The sequence below is a fragment of the Drosophila yakuba genome, chromosome 2R, assembly GCF_016746365.2.
Source record: "Drosophila yakuba strain Tai18E2 chromosome 2R, Prin_Dyak_Tai18E2_2.1, whole genome shotgun sequence".
NCBI lineage: Eukaryota > Metazoa > Arthropoda > Insecta > Diptera > Drosophilidae > Drosophila > Drosophila yakuba.
In genome coordinates this window covers 7,145,953-7,168,885 of record NC_052528.2, presented here as the reverse complement: position 1 = coordinate 7,168,885, position 22,933 = coordinate 7,145,953, and the positions used below count along the sequence as shown (strand labels likewise).

Genomic DNA, 22,933 nt, shown 5'->3' with positions numbered 1-22,933 from the left:
TGTTGGATGCTCTTACTGTTTTGGGATTGAGGAATATTGCAGAAAGGAATAACTGGAAAGTTAATAAAAGCGGAAGACGCATAATTTTTATATTTCCCAGTTGTTTTGTATGTTTCTATTTGTATTCAATTAAAATAAAATTTGAATTTTCAGTTGTCACTGCGGCGTTGCCAGATCAGCATAAACTTGTTGCCTGCTTTTGGGCTTCATGTAAAATCTATGGAAACGCTGTGTAGATGTAGAGCGGAACTATCGATAAATATGTCGCTTTTCTCAAAGTATTTGAATTTTAAGGTACTAATATGTAAACCTATATGTATATTCTTATACTTATGCATACAATTTGGCCTAAGGGAAGAGGGAACATATTTGTTATAGACAAAAGCTGAATTTAAGCCATTATTTTGATTTATATTCCCAATAACCAGCGACGTAAAAAAACACAAAGTTTACAATGCTTGTCAGACAAATAGGTACACACATTTATTTGTTTTTTAGCTGCTGCTTACACATTCAGAATAAACTAATTTTGGGTTACTTTCGATACTCACTCACACGAACACACGAATCGCACATGGATGCCAAACAAATTCTCGCTAATTTTACAGACAAATTTTTTATTCACATTTAGTTTTCCACTTTTTTACACATGACTTTTCATTTCGGTTTGGACTTATGCTGTTTTTTTGATTTTTGTTGTTCTATGCTAATGTAAAAACTAGGGCTAAAAAACGCAGCAGCAAAAGCCGAACTGCATTTCATCATCCTCAACTAACCATCTATCTCTTTCTCTCGTTTATGTGACTAACTAATTTGCCCGTATTTTATTGGGTTTATATACATGTGTGTATATATATTCATATAAATTAATTCAATGTTTCTGTTTTTGCTCTGCTTTGCTTTGCATATATAAAAATAAAAGCTACTTAAATATTATGCAAAAATCATTAGGACCTAAAAAATAAACACGAAAATGTACAATGTTTCGCTTTTGTTTCTGCATTTGCGTTGCTTTTTGTTGTTTCTTTAACGAACTAGTGACGACAGTATTTGTATTTCTATTTGTATTTGTATTTGTATAATATAGGTAAAAGTTTGCGGTTGCTTTTTGTTTGTTGGTTGGTTTCAGTGGTTGGGTTTGGATTGGTGACTTTACGACGACCAGACTTAAGTGACTAAAAAACATCTCTGTTTCAAAATAAGGTACAATGATATATTATATATTTTAATCCATTTACATATACATCCATATGCAGATATATAGAAAACATATAGATTTCATAGGTGCCTTTCTCAACGGTTAGCTTTTCGGGAACATGAGTTTCAGTGGTGCCCAAATTGGAGCTTGACTTTTTAGCAGCCGCTTTTCCTTGTCTTTACGCTAGTTTTGCTTACAATTCTCTTTTTTCTCTTTCGAATTTTTGTAATTCTGTATTTCTGAACTTCTGTTCTAGGGCGAGGTCTGGTTTGTCGCGGGGCTCAAGCAACCAGCATTCAGAAAAGCCAGCACCCAGGAGTGGACGATCGGGGCCCAAGGAAACGATCTATGGCAAATGCTTGGATCGCAATCCGATTTGTTGCGGTTATCTACGGTCTATGTACGTAAGGTGTAAAGTGTATTTTATAATTAATACTGAGATTCTGCTAGTTAGACGTCTCAGGTGTGTCGCTGACCCCAGTAGTCCCAGACCCATTCTAACCTATCTAGTATCTATGTATTTTATGTATTTCATGTACTGTAATATTGAAGTTGTGGGCACACAAGCTAAACTATTGTTTATGCAGCCCTTCAAACAGAATAGAAAGTAACTTTGGTTTGTGTTCTATGTTGTGGTTTGTGTTTTACTCGGGGAGAGATGTCAGATGTCAGCACAGAGGTCTGGACTTTACAAAAACAGAATCAGTTAATTCACGCTAACGAAATACACATTTGACTAATGTTTTTTTACAAATATAACTATAATTTTGCTTTTAATAATTTAAGCGTTGCTCGTGTTGAAAGCACATTCCAAGTTCCAACCATATAACATAATTGTTCTACTCCTAATTGCATGCTAGCTAGTGATAGTTAAAAAGGTTTCCATTTTAAAGTCTCAAAGACCTCTTTTAGAAGTATGACCAAATGTAATATATTTAATCATTGGTTGAAATCCTTTAGCATCATCATCATCAGCATCTCTCCCTCTCTGGTGTATAAGTACCTTTCTCTAAGCTTTCTTCAAGCTTTCTTCTCTCCTTCTCCACTTTCTCTCCGGCTAAGTAACACTGCCCCCATTCAAGCCAAGCTTTGTACAAGTGGTGACCCCGATCCTGGCCAAACTAAAAATAAGTTGTACTGTTTTCTGAATTGGTTTCTGTATTTGCCTACCCTCTCTGTTGACTATTTCAAATGGAATTCACTTGCCACGCTGCGGGGCGAGGAGGCTTCTGCCCAGCCTGATCCTGCTCAAACCCACACCGATGCCCAGGCCCAGACCCACGGCCCCACTACTTCCGTTCCCCATTGCTGCCGTCCACTTCTTGGGGCGCCACTGTCACTTGGGCTGTATACGGGCAGAGCGTTCCAGCTCGTTGAATTGCCCGTAGTACAAGACTTCGCTGATCAGCTTCTCCGCAATGATCCGCTGCGTGCGGTCCATGGTTCGCAGTTTAAGGGACACGTTCGAGCCAATGAAATCGCAATCATCCCGATTCAGGGACTCTGCGTAAAAGGCGGACGCTGCAACGGCCGCCTGGGCAGAAACACTGCTCTTAATGTGCCCCGGACTGGCGGCCGATTCGGTGGCCTCATCGTTATCCGGATCGGGTTCCTCGCCGTCCGACATGCTCTCCCTGGAGCCCAGCAGCGAATTCATTAGCATATGCCCCGCACTCCCGGCACCGGTAAGCTTTTGCATATTTAAGGGCATGGCGGTTGTGCTGGCGTCACTGCCTCTGGGTGGCAGGATGAAAGCACCGAAATTGGCCTTCGCCTGGGCGACTCTCAGGTCCTGGGCCATGTCCACCAACTGAAGGCGACTCTCCTCGCCCGCTGAGCTATAGGAACGATGCGATTCGGGTGGTGGCGGTGGTGCAGGTCCGACAACACCACCACCGCCACCACCAGCAGCTTGGCCATGGAAATAGTCCACCAACTCCTGCTTGATGTCCAATTCGTCGTGGCCGTGATGCAGTTGCTGTCGCTGTTGCAACTGCTGCTGCTGCTGCTGTTGCTGCTGCAGTTGTTGCTGCTGCTGTTGCAGGTGGTGCTGCGTGTGCGGATGGTGGGGCAGCTGCTCATGCGCCTGCCTTGGCGTGACCGCCCTTCCGCCGGCGGGACTGTTTAGCAGGTGATTCTTGTGCGCCTCGTGCATGTTGGTATTCGGTATGGGACTGCTGCCAGCTTCGCTTAGAGTGCGGTCGGACTTGATGGGATCGCTGGCCAGATCATTGGCGTCCCTACTACTCGACCCGCCGCCGCCAGGACCTCCGCCCGCCGGAGATCGCAGCTCGACCTTGGCAGCCAGTTGTCCCAGTGCCGCGGCCGCCGCCACGTCCTCCTTGGTATTGTTATTGTCCTCATTGTCCGAGGTGTCCATGGTCTTCAGAGGACTCTGCTGGAAATCACTACTGCTGCTGCCACCACCAGCTCCGCCATGATAGCTCATGGGCAGGGGAACTCGCAGTTGCTGTGGCGGCACTCCGCCGCCTCCGCCACCACCGCCACCACCGCCACCTCCAACACTACCTCCTCGCTCAGAGCCACCGCCGCCGGAGCCCGATATCGGCGGCGAGTACTGACCCGCCGTATTCCAACTGTCCAGCGTCTGGCTGCTCGCTATCAACATGGGTATGTTCAGGCCCATCTGAAAGTAGAGAAACGGAACGGGCACGAGGAGATTAGAGATAGGGCATTTGCAGGCGGGTGTACAAAGGTTCCTCACTTCGTCATCGTGACGCAGTCCAAAAGATTGAACCATCAAGATAAGCAACTAATGCGGAGCCCATTAAATTATTAAGTGCAAAATGGGAAATTCTGTTCTTCAGTTTCAAAATCGAATCAAAGTCAAACCACAAAATTTTTTAGAATATATATTTATGTTTATCTTCAATTGCTTAACTCTTATCGAAATGGAGTATGTTAATAGACCCGATAGTGGAACAAAATGTGCCATAACTGGGTTTCTAATAAATTGTCGAGATAGCAGGGAAATTGGGTTTTAAAACGAAAGTGTTTCGATGATTGTTTAGTGAAATCATACTGGCTCAGCGCTATTTAAAGTATCGTGATATATTTTTGCAATATCATGATACAAAGGCGCATTTGTATTTGATTGGAAATTTGTGACTTAAATGAAGTTTCGTGTTTCTGTTTGAACTTTTTGTTCTTGTAATATGAGTAAACTTCTTAAAATCATATTTCTTTGAATTAATAAAGTAACAAAGTTTAATACAATTTCTAACAGTTCGAGAGAATTGAACAGATTTACGTCTTTTTCTTAGCAAATTGTGGAGAATATTTAATTTTGTCGCGTTAAAAGTCGAAAGCAATTTGCATACAATAATGCTAATCAATGTCCCCAAAACCAATTGAATGAGAAATTTCAGATTCTGTTTTTTCTCATCGCATTCCAATGCCGGTCAAATTCTCGGCGAAAAGTTGTTTTTGTCACAGTTTTGAGTGAATTCGAAACATAAATTAAGGCAGAAAGAGTGCGAAGTCGGACCAAATTATGATAATAATGGTAAATAAATAATAATTTGACTGCGCTCAGATCGAGTTTTTGTTGCTATTGCCTTATCTATCTATATATGGCAAACACACGAAGCGATCAAAACAAATTAATAGACACACGCACGCACACAGGTGAAAAAAGCAAAGCAAAAAAATCAAAACAAGACGAAAGAAAGTTGAGACTGGAGAAGTTTATATGCTCTTGTACGAATAATAATATTTTACTGAACCTAACCGAACCATGGATATTAAGTGATATACATTTAATGATGATGAATGTTATAAATCAAATGTTTGTTTTATGTTATATTGTTATATTAATATAATAGCAAAGTTTATATGCTGCAGCAAAACAACACCAAGTGCATATGTATTTTAATTAAGGAATTTAAGTTCTGGTTAAATCGAAATACCCTTCGGGTAGGGTATCATAACAACACACACAGGTGGCAGAGTGCGCGAACTTTCCAAACAATCGCCCTTGGAAAGTGCCTCGCTCCCCGGCAAACTAAATAATGCTGAAACTTACGTTTGTAGAGTTTGTAATGGCTACCGATTCCGGGGGAATTCGATGTGGCATAGCAGGTGATCTCAGATTAATGATATTGTTATTATTATTATTAGTGTTTTGATAATGCATTTCGCCTGTTGCTTTTGCTGAGGATCGCTATTTACACTTGTTGTAGCTAGACCTTTTTTTGTTTGCTGTGTGCGAAAGCGACGACAACGCGACTCGAACTCGTAATATTTTTGTCCGAAATTATTCTAGCGGCGTAGTAAAAATTTTCGAACAGCCGAATAACGTGCGAGCACGGGAGAGAACAAGTGTGAGAGAGAGAGAGTAAAAAAACTGTGAATTGAAGAGAACGGTTTAAGAGAAACGTGCTTTTTCTTACCAAAGTGTTGGTGACTGACTCATTAAGAGGCAGATAAAACGGAAATAACGGTCTTTTTATCCAATACTTAGAAAATAACAAAACAAATTCAGTTTGATTATTCAAAACTTAACTTATTTTTCACTTTTACACTTTTTTAATCCGAATTTGTGAATTAAAATTACTTAAGTACAAATTATTAAACTGATAATTAAATCCGAACATCCAATTTAATATTGTTGCCTGCTGATGTCTTTTGTGAAAACTTTGCAAATGTCAGCATTATTTCGCAGAGAGTCTTCTGACACGCGAAAGAGAATGCCGAAGAATCCAAATTCTACGTCTAGAGGAACCCAAAGAGTGGGATAGACAGATGGAGAGTTATGTGTATAGAGAGGGTTTTTAATGGTCAGGCGAGGCATTATCATTAACCTACCCCACGTTTGGGGCCTCACACGAAAATAAAACAGCAACAACTACAATAAAAAGTTGAATGTGGTCAGAAGCGATCAAAGTGAGCGCTCCCTGTCTCTTTCATCCCGCTCCACCCTGGCTAGTGCCATCCCTTTCTGTCTGCGACGATCTCTTTGATTTTGCCATTTTTTCTGTCTGAGTTGTGGCGCCTAGAACTTTCCATCAAAATGCTGCGACAAAAGCGGTAAGGCACTAACATTATGGAAGTACCGACCCCACAACGCTCTATTGTTTTACAAAATTACATTTCTTTGGAAATATTGCTGTCAAAAGTGTCGATCTAAGATTTTTTACATTTCCCATTGAAAATACATAAATGTTTTTGGCTTTATACTTGAATATTCGATTTCCATTACTTGCCGTCAAACGCCTACAAATGTCAAAATTCGAATTTTGCCTTTTGGGGCATCCCGAGAATAAGAGTTCAACCTGGGTTGTTTATTTGTTGTTGCCCCCGCTGCTGTTTTTAAGTTTCCTCAACTACACCGCCCCACCAGCCCATCCACCCAGCCCCCATCCCTCCACCACTATCGCCATCTCGTTCCCGCTGCGTGTTGCTATTGTTGTTGCAGCTGCTTTTGTTGTTTACGCATTCGGAGCAGAGTGTGCGTGCGTGTGTGCGCGTGTGTGTGTGTGTGTACGGGTGTGTTAGTGCGCTGTGTGCGTGTTTGCATGTCTGTATTATTATTTTGTTAAGGCAAATAAAATAAAACAGACATGAGAATGAACTCGCCCTCTCTCGCTCCCACCCACACTCGCGCCCGCTCGCTCTTTCGCTCTTTCGTTCGGATTGTGTGTGCAACTGAAAAATGTAAACAAACTGATTATCATCCAATCCAATGAATAAATAACACACTACACAAACTACGCGTCGTCGTCGCTGCTTCTACTCCTTTGGCACGAAAACCGCCCAGTCCCACCACCGCCCCCTTTGGCCCCCTGTACCACTCTCCCCCGCCCCCTTTATCCGCACCGCCTCATTCACATTTGTCGCGGGCTACCTCTTTCCACAGCTACAGTAAAGCATACCAAACTCTTTTTAAAAAAACGCATTTTATTTAAATAATTAGATTAATAATTGGTATTGTACTTCACGATCGTTATTAAAACAAAATTTTCAAAGTTTACACTGTGCTGCTGGTAACTATAAAAAGTTAGAAAGATTATTGTACGTATGTATCATATCTCAAGAAACGCCAACTTGCATATTTAATTGAGAAATCTGTTTTCGCAAAGGAGTATTTCCAAGAAGCTACAGTTAGCGAGTTTGGACTGTATCTATCCGGCTGCTCACGCCAATGTTTTTGAAGTACGACGGCGATATTTTCGCAAAAGCGCATACACCGCAGCAACAACAAAAATAACTGCTACACTAACATTAATGAAACTGCCATGAAAACCGCAAGCGCAAGCGCCGCAAACAAAGCCCCCAACCCCCCTTCTTCCTTCTCGTCACCTCCGACGAAAGTGGGGGATTTACACTGGAAAGGGGAGTCGTAAAATTAACAGTGGAACAAATTGCAATTGAAAATGCATTGCGGTGTGCGCAGGGTTATGTGTGTGTGTGTGTGTGTGTGTGTGTAAGATGACTTCGTCACCTGGCAGGTGCCAATACCAGAGTTGCCAAGTGTCTCGGTTAACGGGTTAATCCCCAGAAAGCTCTGCTCCCTAATGCTGGGAAAGTTCCCCACTATTCCCACACATCTTTGCAATTTATTCGAATTATATTCGAACCTGAATTTTATCAACTCATAGTATGACTAAGGTACGATTTCTAGGGCTGTCATGACCCACGAAAAAACACTTAAAACACTTGTTTTCCGGGAACTCCATCTGCTTTTCCTTATTGTTCGAACTACGCGCAAATGGGAATCTAGAATCAAAAACTGTTTATTTTGTATAATCTATTTACAGGTACGATGATTTCTAGAGTTTCATCTTATAACTTTACTATTTTATACCTTGAAGTCGTTTTAAATGACTAATTCGCATGAACGATTTTTAGGGTCATTATTGTGCCAGGGCCATCCAAAAGAACTTAATTTCTTTACCCACCAGCGACAAAAACTCCAGAATTCTTGGATGAGTTTGGAATCCAAACTTCAGATGGTAAGAAACTGCAGCGAATTCCACGCGCATTTTCCAACAGATAGCCCCAGATATGCCGCCCTCTACAACAAGCCCTATTCCCTATCATCATCACTATCATCATTACCATCTACATACTGCACACACACGTGTACATACGTACTTATTCATAAAAAAAAACCATACGCTGCGCGCTCGGCTCTAAACAACTTTGCAATGAATGAGTAAACAAAAACAAACGCTGACTTCGCTGCCGGCGTCGCAGTTGCTGCATATTTGCCTTGCACTTTTCATTCCACCACCGCGGGGGTGGGAAGTGGGTGGTTTATATGCAGGCAATGCGAGGGAAAACAAAACAACGCGAATTACAACAACAGCTTGATACTCGGCTACTGCTACAACAACAGTAGGAAACACAAACAAGAGAAAACTACACTCGAAAAAAAGGCAACTTCAAGCTGGCGAGCGTGCAAAACATAAATTAACTTCAAATTTGGTGTCGATTGAAGATAGCAACATAAGCAATGTTTCGAATTGTAAATATAAAAATTTTAATTTATTAAATGCATTTGTACAGAATCAAATTGACTTTTTATCTTAACTGAGTAATTCGCGTACCAAACTTAATAGAACTATAAGGGTAATGCAAATAAATCATCAACAGATTTTATACACTAAATATCATAAAGAATTTGCGTTCTTATTCACCATTTAAATCTTATGTACCTACATATACATATGTATAATAAGCACTATAGTTTAAAAGTTCTACAAATTTAAAGTCGTTTAATGTTTTCTTAAATAACCCAGTTTACTTCATATCTTAACTGAAGATTATATGATTATAAAGCTTATGCAAATGAATCAATAAAGCATTGTTAATTATCAAAGGTTTTTCTGTTTCCAAAGAACTACGAATATATAGACAAATAAAAATATATTAATTATAATAGTATCTACAATCAACATGCTTTTTTCAAGCTAAAACTTTATTTTTTTTGCAGGTGTTCCAGGTTGTGGTGCAAATTGTGGGTGGTGAATGTGAGGCAGTGCGTGAGTCGTTTGCTAGCCACAACATTGCGGGACAACAACCAAAACAACAACAAAAACACCAGCTCGTCTTCGGCTTCACCTTGTTTTTGTTTTTCTTGTTCACTTGACTTAAGGAAAATACCGCAGAGCAAAACAATTGCAAAATATGAACAAAAATACATAACAATAAGTGGGCGGTGGGCGTGGGTGGCGTTTGTGGGTGGGAGGGTGCTCTGTTCGTAGGTGGGCGTTCTGAAAAGGGGGCGTGGGCGCCGTTGTTAGTGCTTGCACACGCAAATAATAATGACGCAGAAACAGAAAAACAACACGAGACCAAAGCCAAACCAAAACACAAAAACGGGAGCAGCGGTAGTAGAAAAGTTTTAAAAAAATTTCATTGGGAGTGGATTAAAAGGGGAGCACGTCCAGTGTGAACCGATTTTCTACTGTCCAAAGTGGAATAAAGAAAACCCCCAAAAAAAAAATCAGACCCAGTCTTTAAACGAATTAGAGTATGGGAACCTACGCCTATTTCAAAATAGTAAGAATGGGATAAATATGAATCAATTTATGAAAGAAAATATAAAATAAAAGAAAATTAATCATCAAAAATAATATAATTATTTCGTCATTTATACCTTTAGGTAAGACGGTTAACATAAATAAAGTAAGCAGGCAAGTTGATTTCATTTAAGAAAGAAATCAGATGATTATAGCCTTCAAAAATAAATGTTTTAAACATATTATTATTATTATTATTTTTTCTTAAAATATAATTTTTTTTGAACAGCTCTATTTTGATGGCCGTAAGTGCCAAAAATTTGTTTTGGGGACAACAAAACCGGAAAACCAAAGGTGACATGACTCGGACAAACAAGTCGCATGCATTTAGTCAAGCCACGCCCCCGATCTCCCCATGCCTCCCACTCCCTAGTAGAAGGAGGAGGAAAAATGAAAACTAAAAACTGAGAAAAAGTCCAGGCGCCAAGTTTTATATTCTTTGCCTTGCAAAAATTTCATTTGTTTTCTAGAAACGGCAGCAAAAAACCAGCAAAAAAAGGAAGAAGAGGCGGCGAGCACAGCAACAACTCCTGGCATTTTGTTTTGATAAGTCTGACAAACAACGGAGCCAAGTAAAAACAAAAGCTTCCAGCGAATCACGACTCAGGGGTGTTTTCGGGGAGGGGGAGGGAGGTAAGGTGGTGTCCAGCGGGTAACCACAAAACAAAACGTCACTACAGCAACAGCAAAACAAAGAGCCAGTTCAGTACGGAGTTTGGAGAGCCGAAGTTGCCAGTGAGTATGATTCATTAATTGGTTTAAAGTCGATAGCTACTATGGTTTTGTTAATTAATTTAAATACGCCACTGGAAACCGATAAAGCACAGTATTAATTGCACTATACCTTTTCAGTTAGCTAACCGATACCAAACAGTTGTCTTTGCTTAAGCAAATTTCCCATTTCTAAGTTAAGATTATCTATTAATTATATCTGTATAGTTCGCCCAAATATTACTAAAATTAAAGATATATGCACTGAAGAATGCATATGAACTCTTACAATTGGTCCTGCTTATGAAGTGGATAATTGATAGCCTCACAGGTAATCCCGATCTTACAGTTATGTTAGGATACTCAAATAACCAAACGGAGGAAAAGGAAACCCCTGAAAATCACAGTAGCAAGTGCTGTGCCTTTTCTGCCGGCGTCGCAGTTGCGTCGCAGTCGCCAACACATTTCGCCGTGCAAAACAAACATTTCATCATTCAGAGAAACAGAAACAACAACGACAAAAAGAGGCGAAGGAGAAGACGAAGAAGAGTTCGGCGACGAAATGTCAGGGCCCCCCAGTCCCAAGACACCCCTCTCCCTCCCACTCGCACACTTTTTGCTTGCCTGGCGCGACAACGCATAAAAAACAACAAAAGTACGAGCAACAGCAAGCAAGCAGACAGTGCGGGAGAGCGGGAAGGAAGGAGAGGGTGAAGGAGAAGGAGGGGTGCGGGTGCGGGAGAGAGCTGGGGACAATGCCTCGCACACACACCACTGCGCATTTCTAAGAAAAATGTATGCGTAAAATTTTAATTCTGTTTTGATCGTCAACAACGAAAAAGAGCACAAACAAGCAAAGCACACCAACACTCCCACCAAAGAGAGAGCGAGAGCGCCGGAGAGTGAGGCCAGTGCAGAAACAGCAAGTCACTTGCGCACATGTTTGCCTGAGCGCCAGCGCCAAAGAGAGTGGAGCCCGAGCGCGTCTCTTATGCCGACACTCTCTCTCTCTTTTTCATTTCACAGTTAACTCCAAGTCGTTGTTTTGATTGAAATTAACACTAGAAATGCATGTTTGCCTTTAAAATATTCAATTGAAGTGATAAGCTTCCAAAAATATACATAAAATATAGTGTGTAAAATAAATATTGGTTGCTATGCTGGAAAATTGGTCACACGTCACACGTGTGGTCCTCTAATGCTAAAAACTATTTCTATTGAATTTGATTTTGATAAGAGTTCTAGGGAATATAACGAAATAAAGAGATTCGTATGAAATATCCAACGATTTCGCCAAAAATGCGATTGCCCTTGGTTTGCTAATGCTTGTTTCCCAATGACACTTTTCAATTTTGTAGAACTCAAATTTTTTCGTCGGAAATAAATAATATGATATGTTTGCTTAATACGATTTTGTTTTACGTCACTCAATATTTCGGGCGAATTTAAGGATTAAAATTTACCTTCTTGGGTTAAGATCTGTTTTAATTCTGGTTAATTTTTCATCATTTCTAAATGTGGACTTTGGTTTTTGGTACATTAATACACATACATAAATGTGTACAAATAAGATAAGAGCGTAACTCTACTCAATGAAATAAAATCGTTGATTAAAAACTTTGTTTTCTACAATCCAGCTATGGTGATGAATTGATGAGTATTTCAAGTTTCCACCATAATCTACATATGTACATACATATGTTTTTAGTTCAACACCTTAAAACACCTTAAGTAATTAGAACCATTTAATATCGAGCTGTATAACCCAACTAATTTGCTTTCAATCAAATGAATTGATAATTAACAAGAAAAATGAATAACACAAATTTTGGTAAATTCCTAATCCGGGGTTTTTCAAAACTTTTGTGCTCGACGTGCGTCATTTGATGAAAGTTAATGGAATTTGTTTAAACTAAAGCAATTGCTTACCGCTCCGAAATATTTCAGCTCTTTGGTCTTGATGCGTCTGTGCTGCATGACGGTCTGAGAGCCAGGTGCTCCGCCACCTGGCACAGTGAGTGGTGCTCCTCCGTTGCCCGCCGCTGCAATCGTACCGCTCTCGTAGGCCGCTGCCGCGGCAGCCAGTCCGTTCAGACCGTTGTGGGCGGCAGCGGCTGCGGATGAGGAAACGGGATTCGGCACCAGGTTGCCGCTGGGAGCATTAACACCGGAGCTAGCAGATCCACCGCCGCTTAGGCTGCCGCCTCCCGCCTCCATGAAATCGAATCGCTTGAAGGCATACCACTTGGACGGATTGGGCTGGATGCCCTGGTATATCTTTACGAACATTTTGTGCTTTTCGCGGCGATACTGCGTGAGGAGCACGTTCATCTTCCGCTCAACCTCCGCCTTGCTGCAACCAAAACGCTCGGCTATTTCCGACCACGCCCGGAATCGGCATAGTTTATCCTTATACTTGGGATCGGCGCGATTCCAGAGCTCTGTATGGCAGCGATACTGCTCAATCAGCTCCAGAGCATCGTCGTTGGTCCACTCCATGATTTTGGGCGATGTATCGCCGCCGCCGCCGCCACCACTGCCAGTGCCACCCCCCACTGGTAAACCTCCTCCTGCGCCGACGGGCAGTGGAATCAGCTGTTGTTGCTGTGCTTGTGGCCGGGTGACGTTTTGGTGGTTCTGCAATTGCGGGTGGCTTAAATACGGATGGTGGTGGTGATGATGATGGTGCAGATGGGACGTCTGATGTGCGGCTGCTGCTGCGGCGGCTACCACGCTGGCCGGATTGAAGTTCATTTGCCACGCCTCTCAACCGATCGATGGATGGTTGCTTGGTTGCTTTAAATATGTTACTATATATGTATGTACAGAGCTATGCAGCCGAGCTCGTCACTTGAGCTTTACTTCTGCTTTCTAGCGATTTCCGAAGCTGACTCTCAGGGAATGTCACGTGAAATGCACTCAATCAACATCGTCTTCTTGGGTCCTGTCGACTGCGTCTCATTCTCTTTCATTTAGCACTGTGTTTACTACTTTTCATTAACTGAAAGACAAAGAACAATGACAAAATTAATTATCTAAGTATCCCCCATAGTTTTATAAAATAGTTTCCTACTCCTAAGCAACTCATACGACTTTTCTAAATAAATACTTAATTTGAAAGCGGCGAAAACAAGTTTGATTTAACATATTTTGTTTTGTTTACGTTATCACCGGGTTTTTCCCGCACGTCAAACATTCCGTCCCTGAGTCGAATGATAGCCATGAGTCATTTCACACACTCATTCACCACTTGAAACATTTTCAGCGAGCTGTTTGCGGCCAAATACATACATCGAATCGATCGCCAGTGGTCATTGTATTATGATTTCGTTTCATTCGGGTATATGCTCTCTGTTAACTTATTTGTGCGTCGAGGTGTTAATCAGAAATGGGAAATTTTCTGGCCAACAACGAATCCAAGCACATGGTCAAGCAAACTTAACAACCACAAGCTTCGAAACCTAAGGCAATCATCATCACCCTACAGAAATATGCCCCATAGGCCCCTCTATTGCGATAGTTTTAGTTGTAAGTGCGGTGGCAGTCAACGTGATAATTGCTGGGATTTTTATTTGATTTGACATCTAATTGATAAATTCCGAATGACATTTTATGTTCACGGAGGAGGGCAGAAGTTGATTGTGCGGAAGGGAAAATAAAGTACATATTTTAAAATTCTAACATTTAACTCCGATTTTCGTAATTGGTTTGAAAACAAAACGGGCATATAGCAAATTCCTTTATTGTTTACTGAGGCAATTGACAGTTGCGTAAGTATTTAGTTATTACATTAACTTTCAATTTACTTATATAGTATAATTCAAAACTATTTCGCAATAAACTTATTGTTGGCCATTCTACAGCGCCATTAGCCTCATTCTTATCCATACTAATCCCCAACTATTGTATCTGCCCCTACAGCCAAAAATAAACTCGGCATTCGAGCTTATCGGGGACTTCTCGAAGGGTAGATTAGGCGAAATTTTATCTAAACCATGATGTGACGCAAAATTATGAAATAACCTGTTGCCGTGACGTAGCTTTATCTTTTTAATGTCACATGAACTGCTGAGGAAATTCCGTAAATGCTCATAAGATCTCAGTGCAGGGGAAAACCAAAAACCGATATTGCGTTGCTTCTAACGATCGTCATTATCTGAACTGTAACTGACTGATCGACATTTGTAATCACGGCAAACAGCGAAAACAATCGAAAGCAGCATTTTCCATTCAGCAAGTCCCCTTATATAAATCCCCAGCAATTTCTTATAATCAGTTTTTACAGAACACACGTCATCGTCTGCCTAGGTCAGTGGCACTAGTATATAGCTAGGTATAGAACACATTAAACAGTGGAATAAATTCCGCAGTGGATGACAAGGCAGATTTTATAAGGCATAAGCATTTCGGTGTGTAACTGATTTTACACGGTCACAAATCTTGAATTTTTGGATCATTTTTGAACGTTTTCAAATTTGTTTGAGTTTAAAAATCCTTTTTTTTCATCATCCTTTTTCTTATGTATGAGTTTTGGACCTCGGATATCTTTTGTACAAATTTAGAGTCCTTAACCAAAATTTCTTTTAATGGCTTATGGGGTACAGCCAAAATACGGCAGTTTCAGCAAACGGAGAAAATTCTGCCAAGAAAAGCGCGTGAGTGGTATTTTTTTTCTTCGTAATCGTGTGTGTAAATGTCACAAGTCAACAGAAGCCGAAGCAGAGGCAACAACAAACGATAACAAAGATGGCAAGGCAACTGCTCGCGCCTCGTCATTCACAATAGACGGAAGTGTATTTCGCACACACACAATCTGCACCCAGGGACACGTGCGCTTTCACTCGCATCAACACCAACACATGGGGCTTTATACTATGCGGCATCTCGCTTTAACATCAATCTTTGTCGAACGTAGATTTTCGCTTCCTGGTTTTAGCGACGAGCGCAATTTGCTTTACGTTTTAGCACTTGTCGTTCGTGCTTACAAAGCACAAAAGCGGCCAGCATATTAGGGATTTCGGAAGGAATCAAGGCTTTTGGGAGGCGAGATCCTTTTATGCATTTTTAGAACAGTTACATATATGCTATACTAGTAACCAGAAATACCAAAACCCCTTAGAACATGTAAACTAAGAAGAAATGCTTGATTTGCTAGAATGATAAATTTGGTTTGGTAAGCATAACCATTTTGATCAAACTGTATATTAAAGCTGACAACTGTAAACTTATTTGTGGGTTTTTATAACTGGATTTAAATCAGCAATCGCAACTATAATTACAAGTACATATACATATGTCTTTCTGTTTTGGTACACGAATTAGCACACATAATTTTATTAAATAAATCGTTTAGTAATCGGTTTTTGTCCCTCGAGCAAAAGTTCGAGAAGTATTTCTTTTTGCGCAGATTGCTACGCTGCGCAAACAGCTGGATGAATCATAACGGTAAACTCGCGCACGGCTCTCTCTCTCTCACACACACACACACGCTCATAAGCAAGCAGAGTTGGAAAGAGACGGGGCGATAAAACCTTAATTTGTTTTTAGTTCGTTTTCGTGTGGTTTTTATTGTTTGTGTTTTATTCGTGTGCGAGTTTTTTTTTTTTATTGTGTTTAGTTGTTTGCTTTTGTTGTTTGCGCTACACTATGCGTCAATTTTTAGACGCGACACATTTTGGTCTATTTTTAGGACTTGCTTTTTACGCCACGCTGCTTTTTTTACCACTTCTTCGCTCTCTATATTTTTTTCAAGTGATTTTCCAATTATTTTCCGTTGTAGCTTTAGGCTGGAAATACTCGAAATATCATTTTGGCTAGGTTTTTTTTTTTTTGGGGCTTTTCCTTGCATTTCGTGTGCGACCTCGTGGTATTTTTAAGTAGCACAGTTTTGAGGGATTTTCGTGGAATTCTGCGGTCATATATTTTGTTGTACTATTTGTACTCTTGTTGTTTACTGATTGTGATTTGTAGAATTTGGGTTTTTCTGAGTTCGAAATTAATTTGCATGTCTCGGAGCTTTGATTCGTTATTTGATTACCGAGAAAATGTGCGACTGTATGGAGAGTTTATCAGGAATTTCTAAATGTCACCGTTTTTATTGTCTTGTAATGTGAGTCAGGACGGAAATGCTTAGGTTTGCCATTTTGTTGGATGTTTATTTATAAATTAGGTTTGTTGTTTGTAACTTTTTGTTTTTACTTTCTGTACGGTGATTGCTTCGCGTTTTAATATCGAGTGTTACATAATATAATTGATCTTTAAACGAAGCATTTTGATTGAACAGTTTTTTATATTCCACGCTTTATTTGACTGATTTCTTCGACCATTTTGAATTCGTTTACGACCGCTGCCAAAATAAAGGTCTGAATCAGAAAACGTCGAATTTGCATAAAATCCATGTTATCCACAATTTAGTTTGTTTTCGCCTTTTGTCATTTTGGATAAAGAAGAAACCCAGGGAGAGAAACACAACACAAGCCAAAACAAATTAAACAACGCAAAAAGTAAACAACATCCAACGCGAAATTGAGCACAGAAACTTAAAAATACATTTCAAGGCGCGCGGAATGAAATAAAAAACAATTTACAATCGTACGCAGACACACTCGCAAACGCACATGTTATATGTGTATTGAAATAAATTTGAAAAACACTTTTTGTTAAATATTTGTTGACTTATTGGGGGTGTTTCTTTATGAAACCAAAATAAATATTTGTTTCCGAAGCTGCACAAGGTTTTCGAAAGGTTTCAACATATTTGAACTATTCCAATTCATGGTTTCTATTTTGAAATTATTTTTGAGTATAGTTTTATAGTTAACTCGCGATTATTAATAGATATTAACAAATGTTAAGTTGAAAGTTTGTTTTACTATACTTAGGGAAACTCTGGCACTAGCACTTCATTTATTTTTATTTGTAAAATACACAGTTTTCGACAACATTCATTATTATGCACCTTCATTTTAATCCCATACGTTTTGTGGTGTTTAAACTATTTTTTGTTTTAAGTTATGTCTTTTAATTAACTAGGCTAACTTTTTAACGGTATTTAGCTACATAGTTGCACGCTTAACCGTTTTTACCGCATATGGAATGAAGGAATAATATTTCACACTGATATTTCCGTCCATAATTACCGTTCAGAAAATATTTCGATATTTTTGAGTTCTGCCATCACTTTTCTGTTGCTTGTTTGGCAAACAAATGGAGGTTATGACTATAAGAAACATCCTTCTCGCAAAAGCACTCGTACTGGCGATATTTACCGCTATTTCAAAGGCGCTGTTGCGCTTTTACGGCTCCGTATTTTTCCCGTTACGCGCGCAATATTGCATCGAAACAACTATAGCTTTACCGTTAATTACAACCGCTCGCGAGCACCGGATTTCGTCGACTGTTTCGGGCAAACAGTCGCAAACCTATTGGCATCGATTTGTAAACGCACCGACTGCGACGCCGACGACTACGCCGACAGCGACCGCAGCGCCGGCAGAGGAATTGAAATGAGCACAGGCGGCAGCGGCAGAAGAAGAAGCAGAGCCAGAGTAAACAGTTGTTTCGTGGAAAAACAAAACGAACATCGTAATGAAGTTCTCTTTGGCCTGTTGTGAAATTCTACAGTGCCTTGTCATGCTTAAGACAACAACAGCGTTGGTTGGGGGAGGGTGGAGAGAAAGAGAGCGACGGAGAGAGTTAGTGAGATTGCGGGAGAGAGAGCAGTGCAGTGCGCGCCAAAAAAAAACAGTGCCAGACATACAGGGGCGGCTAAGACAATAGTATTTAGCACAGCTCTTACTCTCTGTGGGGAAGAAGTTCTCTAAGTTTTGACCATTTCAGAAGACACATACATACATATGTATGTATAAGAATTCAAAAATTTAAATGTAATTAACTGGTATTACATGAACTACTCTGTTATTTTTAATGTTTGGTAATATTTTTCATCTCGTGTTTGATACATGATGAGCTTCTTGCGTGCTTTATTTGCGACCTCTGCTGTGTGAAGGCTGACTGCGGCGCGACGTCGACGTCGACTGCGCAGTTGTTTTGATAAAGAGCAAAAGAAACACGGCAGCAACAATAAAAGAAGGGGAGGAGGTTTCGGCTGGAGTGGGGGTGGGGAGAGGCGGCTGCTTCTTGGGCCGCACACACATACAACGACACACGCGCAGCCGAGTCAAACAAACAAATAAAATGTGAAGCAGAAATGGCAAAAAATTAAACAAACAAGTAGACAGGAGCGGTTCAGTAAAAAAAACGAGTTGAACGAACCGAGGTCGACACAAAATAACAAAAATAACAATAAAAAGCAATAATCACAATCTGCTTCGCGCCAAAATGAAACGAAATGTCTACTACGTCGTAGTAAAATTCCTAAGACACAAAAAAATGAAACGAAAGAAAGTTCAAAGAATGCGGTCATGTTTCATGCAAATAATTGTGATATTCTAACTAAACTCGATGAGTTATTAACCAAATAATTTTAAAAATGTAAAATATGAACCAATTCGCTAAACGCCTAATTTTTGAACGTAATACATAATTTCATTTCTTTAATAGCTAAAGAGCTTTAAAAACATTCTAGAAATCTATTCATTTCTATTTCAGATACTACCTTGTTAATACTTTTGTTCACTCAAATAGATTTTCTGGAAACTAATTAATAATAAAAATGCAAAGCTGTAAGTCTTCTCTTTTCTCCCCACTTCATAAGTTCGAAATATTTCCTGCTTTTCTATTTCGCTGCCTTTCTTGTGTTTCTGTTTCGGTTTCTATTTATTTTTGTTTAGTTTTGTTTGCTCGTTAGCCGAGTGGGCGGTGCAATGGGGCAGGTGCTCTCCCATTTCTATCCCTCTCTCTCTCCCACTGCTCCACCATGTATTTCTCTCCAAATGTGTCTCGCTCGCTCTACTTGCTTGTTTGTTTGTTTTTCGTGGCGTGTTTTGGTGTTGTTTTTGTGCTTGGTGCGTAGTTTTTACGTTCGTCATCGTTCGCCTGGTATTTCCGTCTTCTGCCAACGTCGCTGCTTACGTTCTGCCGCAACGCTGCCTAAATGGTTTGCCTTGAGTTGTAGTTGCACTATATATGTACTTATTTGTTCTTTTTTGCTTTTTGCGTGCAAACGGATTGCACTTGTGCACAGAAAAAAACAGTTTTACAGTATATTAAATGTTAAATATAATAATTTAATCTTTTTTTTTTGAGGGGTATTTAACGTTGGTTATCATTACATATTTATGTACGTTTCTTTATTTTGTTATTTTTTTATATATAAGATAAGAGATACACGATTTTAAGAATTAAGTTGAAATAGGGTATTAATGCTTGTTGCACCAATTTTATAAATAGGTATTAACGTAAAAAAAAGAGTTTCTGTAATTTTTTCGTACTTTTTCAAGTTGTGTAAATTAGTGATTTTAAGAAAAAGCACCAATCAAATAAATTGTATTATAAACGAAATGTAATTGTTTACAGGTTTATTTTGAGTTTTGTTTTATCTGCTTTTACTTACATATTTGCCAGATACCCTTTTTTCCCATCGCAGTCGGCCCGCTGCTTATTCCTCTGCTGCAGTCAAAGTGCATTGCGTTTTTGGTGGGTGCGTTGGCGGTGTATTTTTGCATTTGTTTTTATTGCTGTTGTTTTTCTCTCGTGCGCAAGTTCTCAATTCACGTGCTGCGCTCTCTTCCCCTCCTAAGTCCACAAGTCTGCTCTTTCCGCCTCCTTTCTTCCTCTTGTTTTTCACAAAGCCATTGTCATCCTTTCTCTCTCGCGCCTTCTGTTTTAGTTTTCTGTTCTTGGTGGAATTTTTGTTGCGCCGTTACTTTTTGGCAAGCACTGTGGAATGCAAATAGAACAAAACTATGTAGTAAAGAAACATTGTTTTGTAAATTTTCAAAAAATTTTTAATAAATAATAAAATGATATCCTATTATGTTTCGTCAGTAACGGTTTTTTTTAAACATAGTTTGAAGTTAAATTTCTTACTACATCATGCCTACATTTTCGCACTGTAATCATTTTGTGTTCACGTTACGATAATAAAATATCTTAATCTGATTTAAATTTATACGCGCACAACAAATAAAATAACAAGTCATTGTTTACAGGGCATAATTTAGTCGATACCGCCCACTGTGAAGGCACATGAGAAATGCTAATTAGAGCAAATTCGTTTGTCACAATTTGACAGCGGAGAGCGGGGGCATTTTCTTTTTTGCGAGTAATCAAATAAGAAAGTTCGCCGGTGGGACAGGGGTGACGGGTGAAATGTGGGGGTGACTCTGCCGCCAGCTCTGCCAGCGTCGACGGCGACGCAGCAAACAAACACTTGTTTGCACAGGAGAACGAGAGCGCGAAAGGGAAATAATTCTTTTTCAAAAAGACGGAGAGAGCGAAAGTTAAGGGATTAGAGACTCAGACTCAGAGAGAGCAGGCGCACAGTTAAATGGCTTACACTAAGAAAATTTGATTTTCATATATTCGGACAAAAATTAAGCTAAGATAATCCTCAATCTAAAGTAAAAATAAATGTTTATATTAAGCAGTAAATCTAAAGTTCATAACATACATTATGTATGTATGTACATTCTACAGTCCCCAATTCCTAATTTGTTGCCTTCAATCGTATTTCATAAATTTCTTGCACTTTATTTGCGTTTGTTTGCGTTCAAATTTACAACTAGGAAGCAATTTCGTTTGTTTACAATGTTTGTGTGTGGGCGAGAATAGCGAAAAGAGAAAGAGAGCGGCGGTATGAGGTCCCTGACTACCAGAAATTAAGTCGTGTTTTTGAACCCCCACACCCCCGCACTCGTAGCGACCCCCTCTGCCGACTGAGATGTCAACGTAGGCAGCGACGCAACTGAAGGTCATTATCCATTTCGCATTTCTCAGTGGGTTTCGCTTCGGATTTTTCTCTTTATCACTATCTTTTAGGAGTTTTGATAGAGGGTGTTGTGGGTTTAGCTAATTATTAAAATATTAAACATAATTATAATGTCCCTAACAAGGAATGATTCCTATTTGCGATGTCGAAACCTTTATATTAAAATTAATATAGCAACTTAACTATAAACTGAGCCCAAATCAGTACGTTAAGTATTATATTCATTACATCATTAGTTTTTCTAACAAAAGATTTATGTTTATTGGTTTATTTTAGGGTACCCTTCGAGTGAATTGCCTTTTGCATGCATAAATGCAGACTTATTTTTTGGCCTTTTTTTTTATTATTTCTATTGTTTTTTGTTTTGCTGGACTTCGGTTGTGGAATTGTGTAAACAGCGGCGACTGCGACGTCGGCAGAGCAACAAAAATAACAAAAACAAAGGGAACGCAGGCATAAGAGTAAACAAAAGTGCTTCTTTCCCGTTTTTCGCATTTTGCAGAGACAATGCAAGAAAGTTGGGTTGTGAAAAATGGAAAAGGGGGTGGGCGCTGCTAAGAAGAAGAAGTTCCGGTGGGTGTGTGTGTGTGTTTGACTGATGGTGGTAGCGGAGGGTGAGGGGAGGGAATACATAAGAAGGGGAAGCGGACAGAAATACCGAAAGCAAAGTTAATGAAGATGAGCCTGATGAGTTTTGTTGCTCTTATTGTTTTGTTTTCGGCCGCCTTTTGTTGTCGAGCTTCCACTGCAAAAAATATGCAAAGCAGCAGCAACAACAACTAAAACAACAGTGAAACAGCAGCAACAGAAAATGGCAAGAAAACATTCTTATGTATGTATGTATATGTATGTATGTACATTAATTACATTGGAGGTTGAGTGCCTAAGAACTTTAAAATTATGATAATTTTTGAGTTTTACTTTTTGATTAAAAATATACTAATTATTATATTAAATAAACTAAAAACTCATTAAATAATACTTTCAAATATTGACCAAAAAATGAAAATAAGAAACTACAGCTTATCTGATTATATAATTTATATTGATTACACTCCCAGCCAATATATTGTACGGAACAAGGGTATTACTTTGACAAACATAAATCAATAAATCTTGCAAGGTTTTTTTTTCAAAAATAGATTACAATATAATAATATTAATGCAATTGTTGTGACCATAGCTGTGAGTACATAAATGCGAATCGAACCGATGCAGCGAAATACGCAAATAGAAGCAATGAACTTAATTAGTTGTTGTCTGTCTCTGTCTTTGTCACTAATGAGAAGCGCTTGCGGTGGAGTGAGAAAGAGATGTAAACAGAGTGTCCACTGTTCAGGTGTTAAGCAATCGATCTAACTTTACTATGGAAATAATTAAATACTATAATGTTGGCTAGCAAGGAACTGAACCCCTCCATTGATGTGTCATTACAGAAAGTAGGATCCTTACCTCTCTAAAATTGGTTTTCAATTTTCATTTCTTTCATCTGGTTTGAAAGAAAATTTGAATGCTTTTAATTGTATTTAACATATTTAATGTTTGTACTCAAAGTTCCTGTTTCAAATATATTAAAAAGTAATTTGT

The 22,933-nt window shown here is 39.4% G+C and overlaps 1 protein-coding gene across 3 annotated transcripts; it reads right to left on the bottom strand.

Annotated features, from left to right (window-relative positions):
• Window positions 1-2,333: 2,333 nt before the first annotated feature.
• LOC6529551 (probable serine/threonine-protein kinase DDB_G0267686) lies at window positions 2,334-17,875 on the bottom strand. 3 transcript variants are annotated; one of them, XM_039372133.2, is made up of 3 exons: window positions 17,724-17,875; window positions 12,385-13,456; window positions 2,334-3,845 (listed from the first exon to the last, which is right to left on the bottom strand). In XM_039372133.2, exons 2-3 carry the CDS (start codon window positions 13,207-13,209, stop codon window positions 2,535-2,537), a joined length of 2,136 nt encoding a protein of 711 aa, XP_039228067.1. In that variant the 5' UTR covers window positions 13,210-13,456; window positions 17,724-17,875; the 3' UTR covers window positions 2,334-2,534. The 3 variants fall into 3 exon arrangements, with proteins under 3 accessions (XP_039228067.1, XP_039228068.1, XP_039228069.1); XM_039372134.2 differs by having other exon boundaries at window positions 17,595-17,867; XM_039372135.2 differs by lacking the exons at window positions 12,385-13,456; window positions 17,724-17,875 and adding an exon at window positions 5,244-5,508.
• Window positions 17,876-22,933: the final 5,058 nt, after the last annotated feature.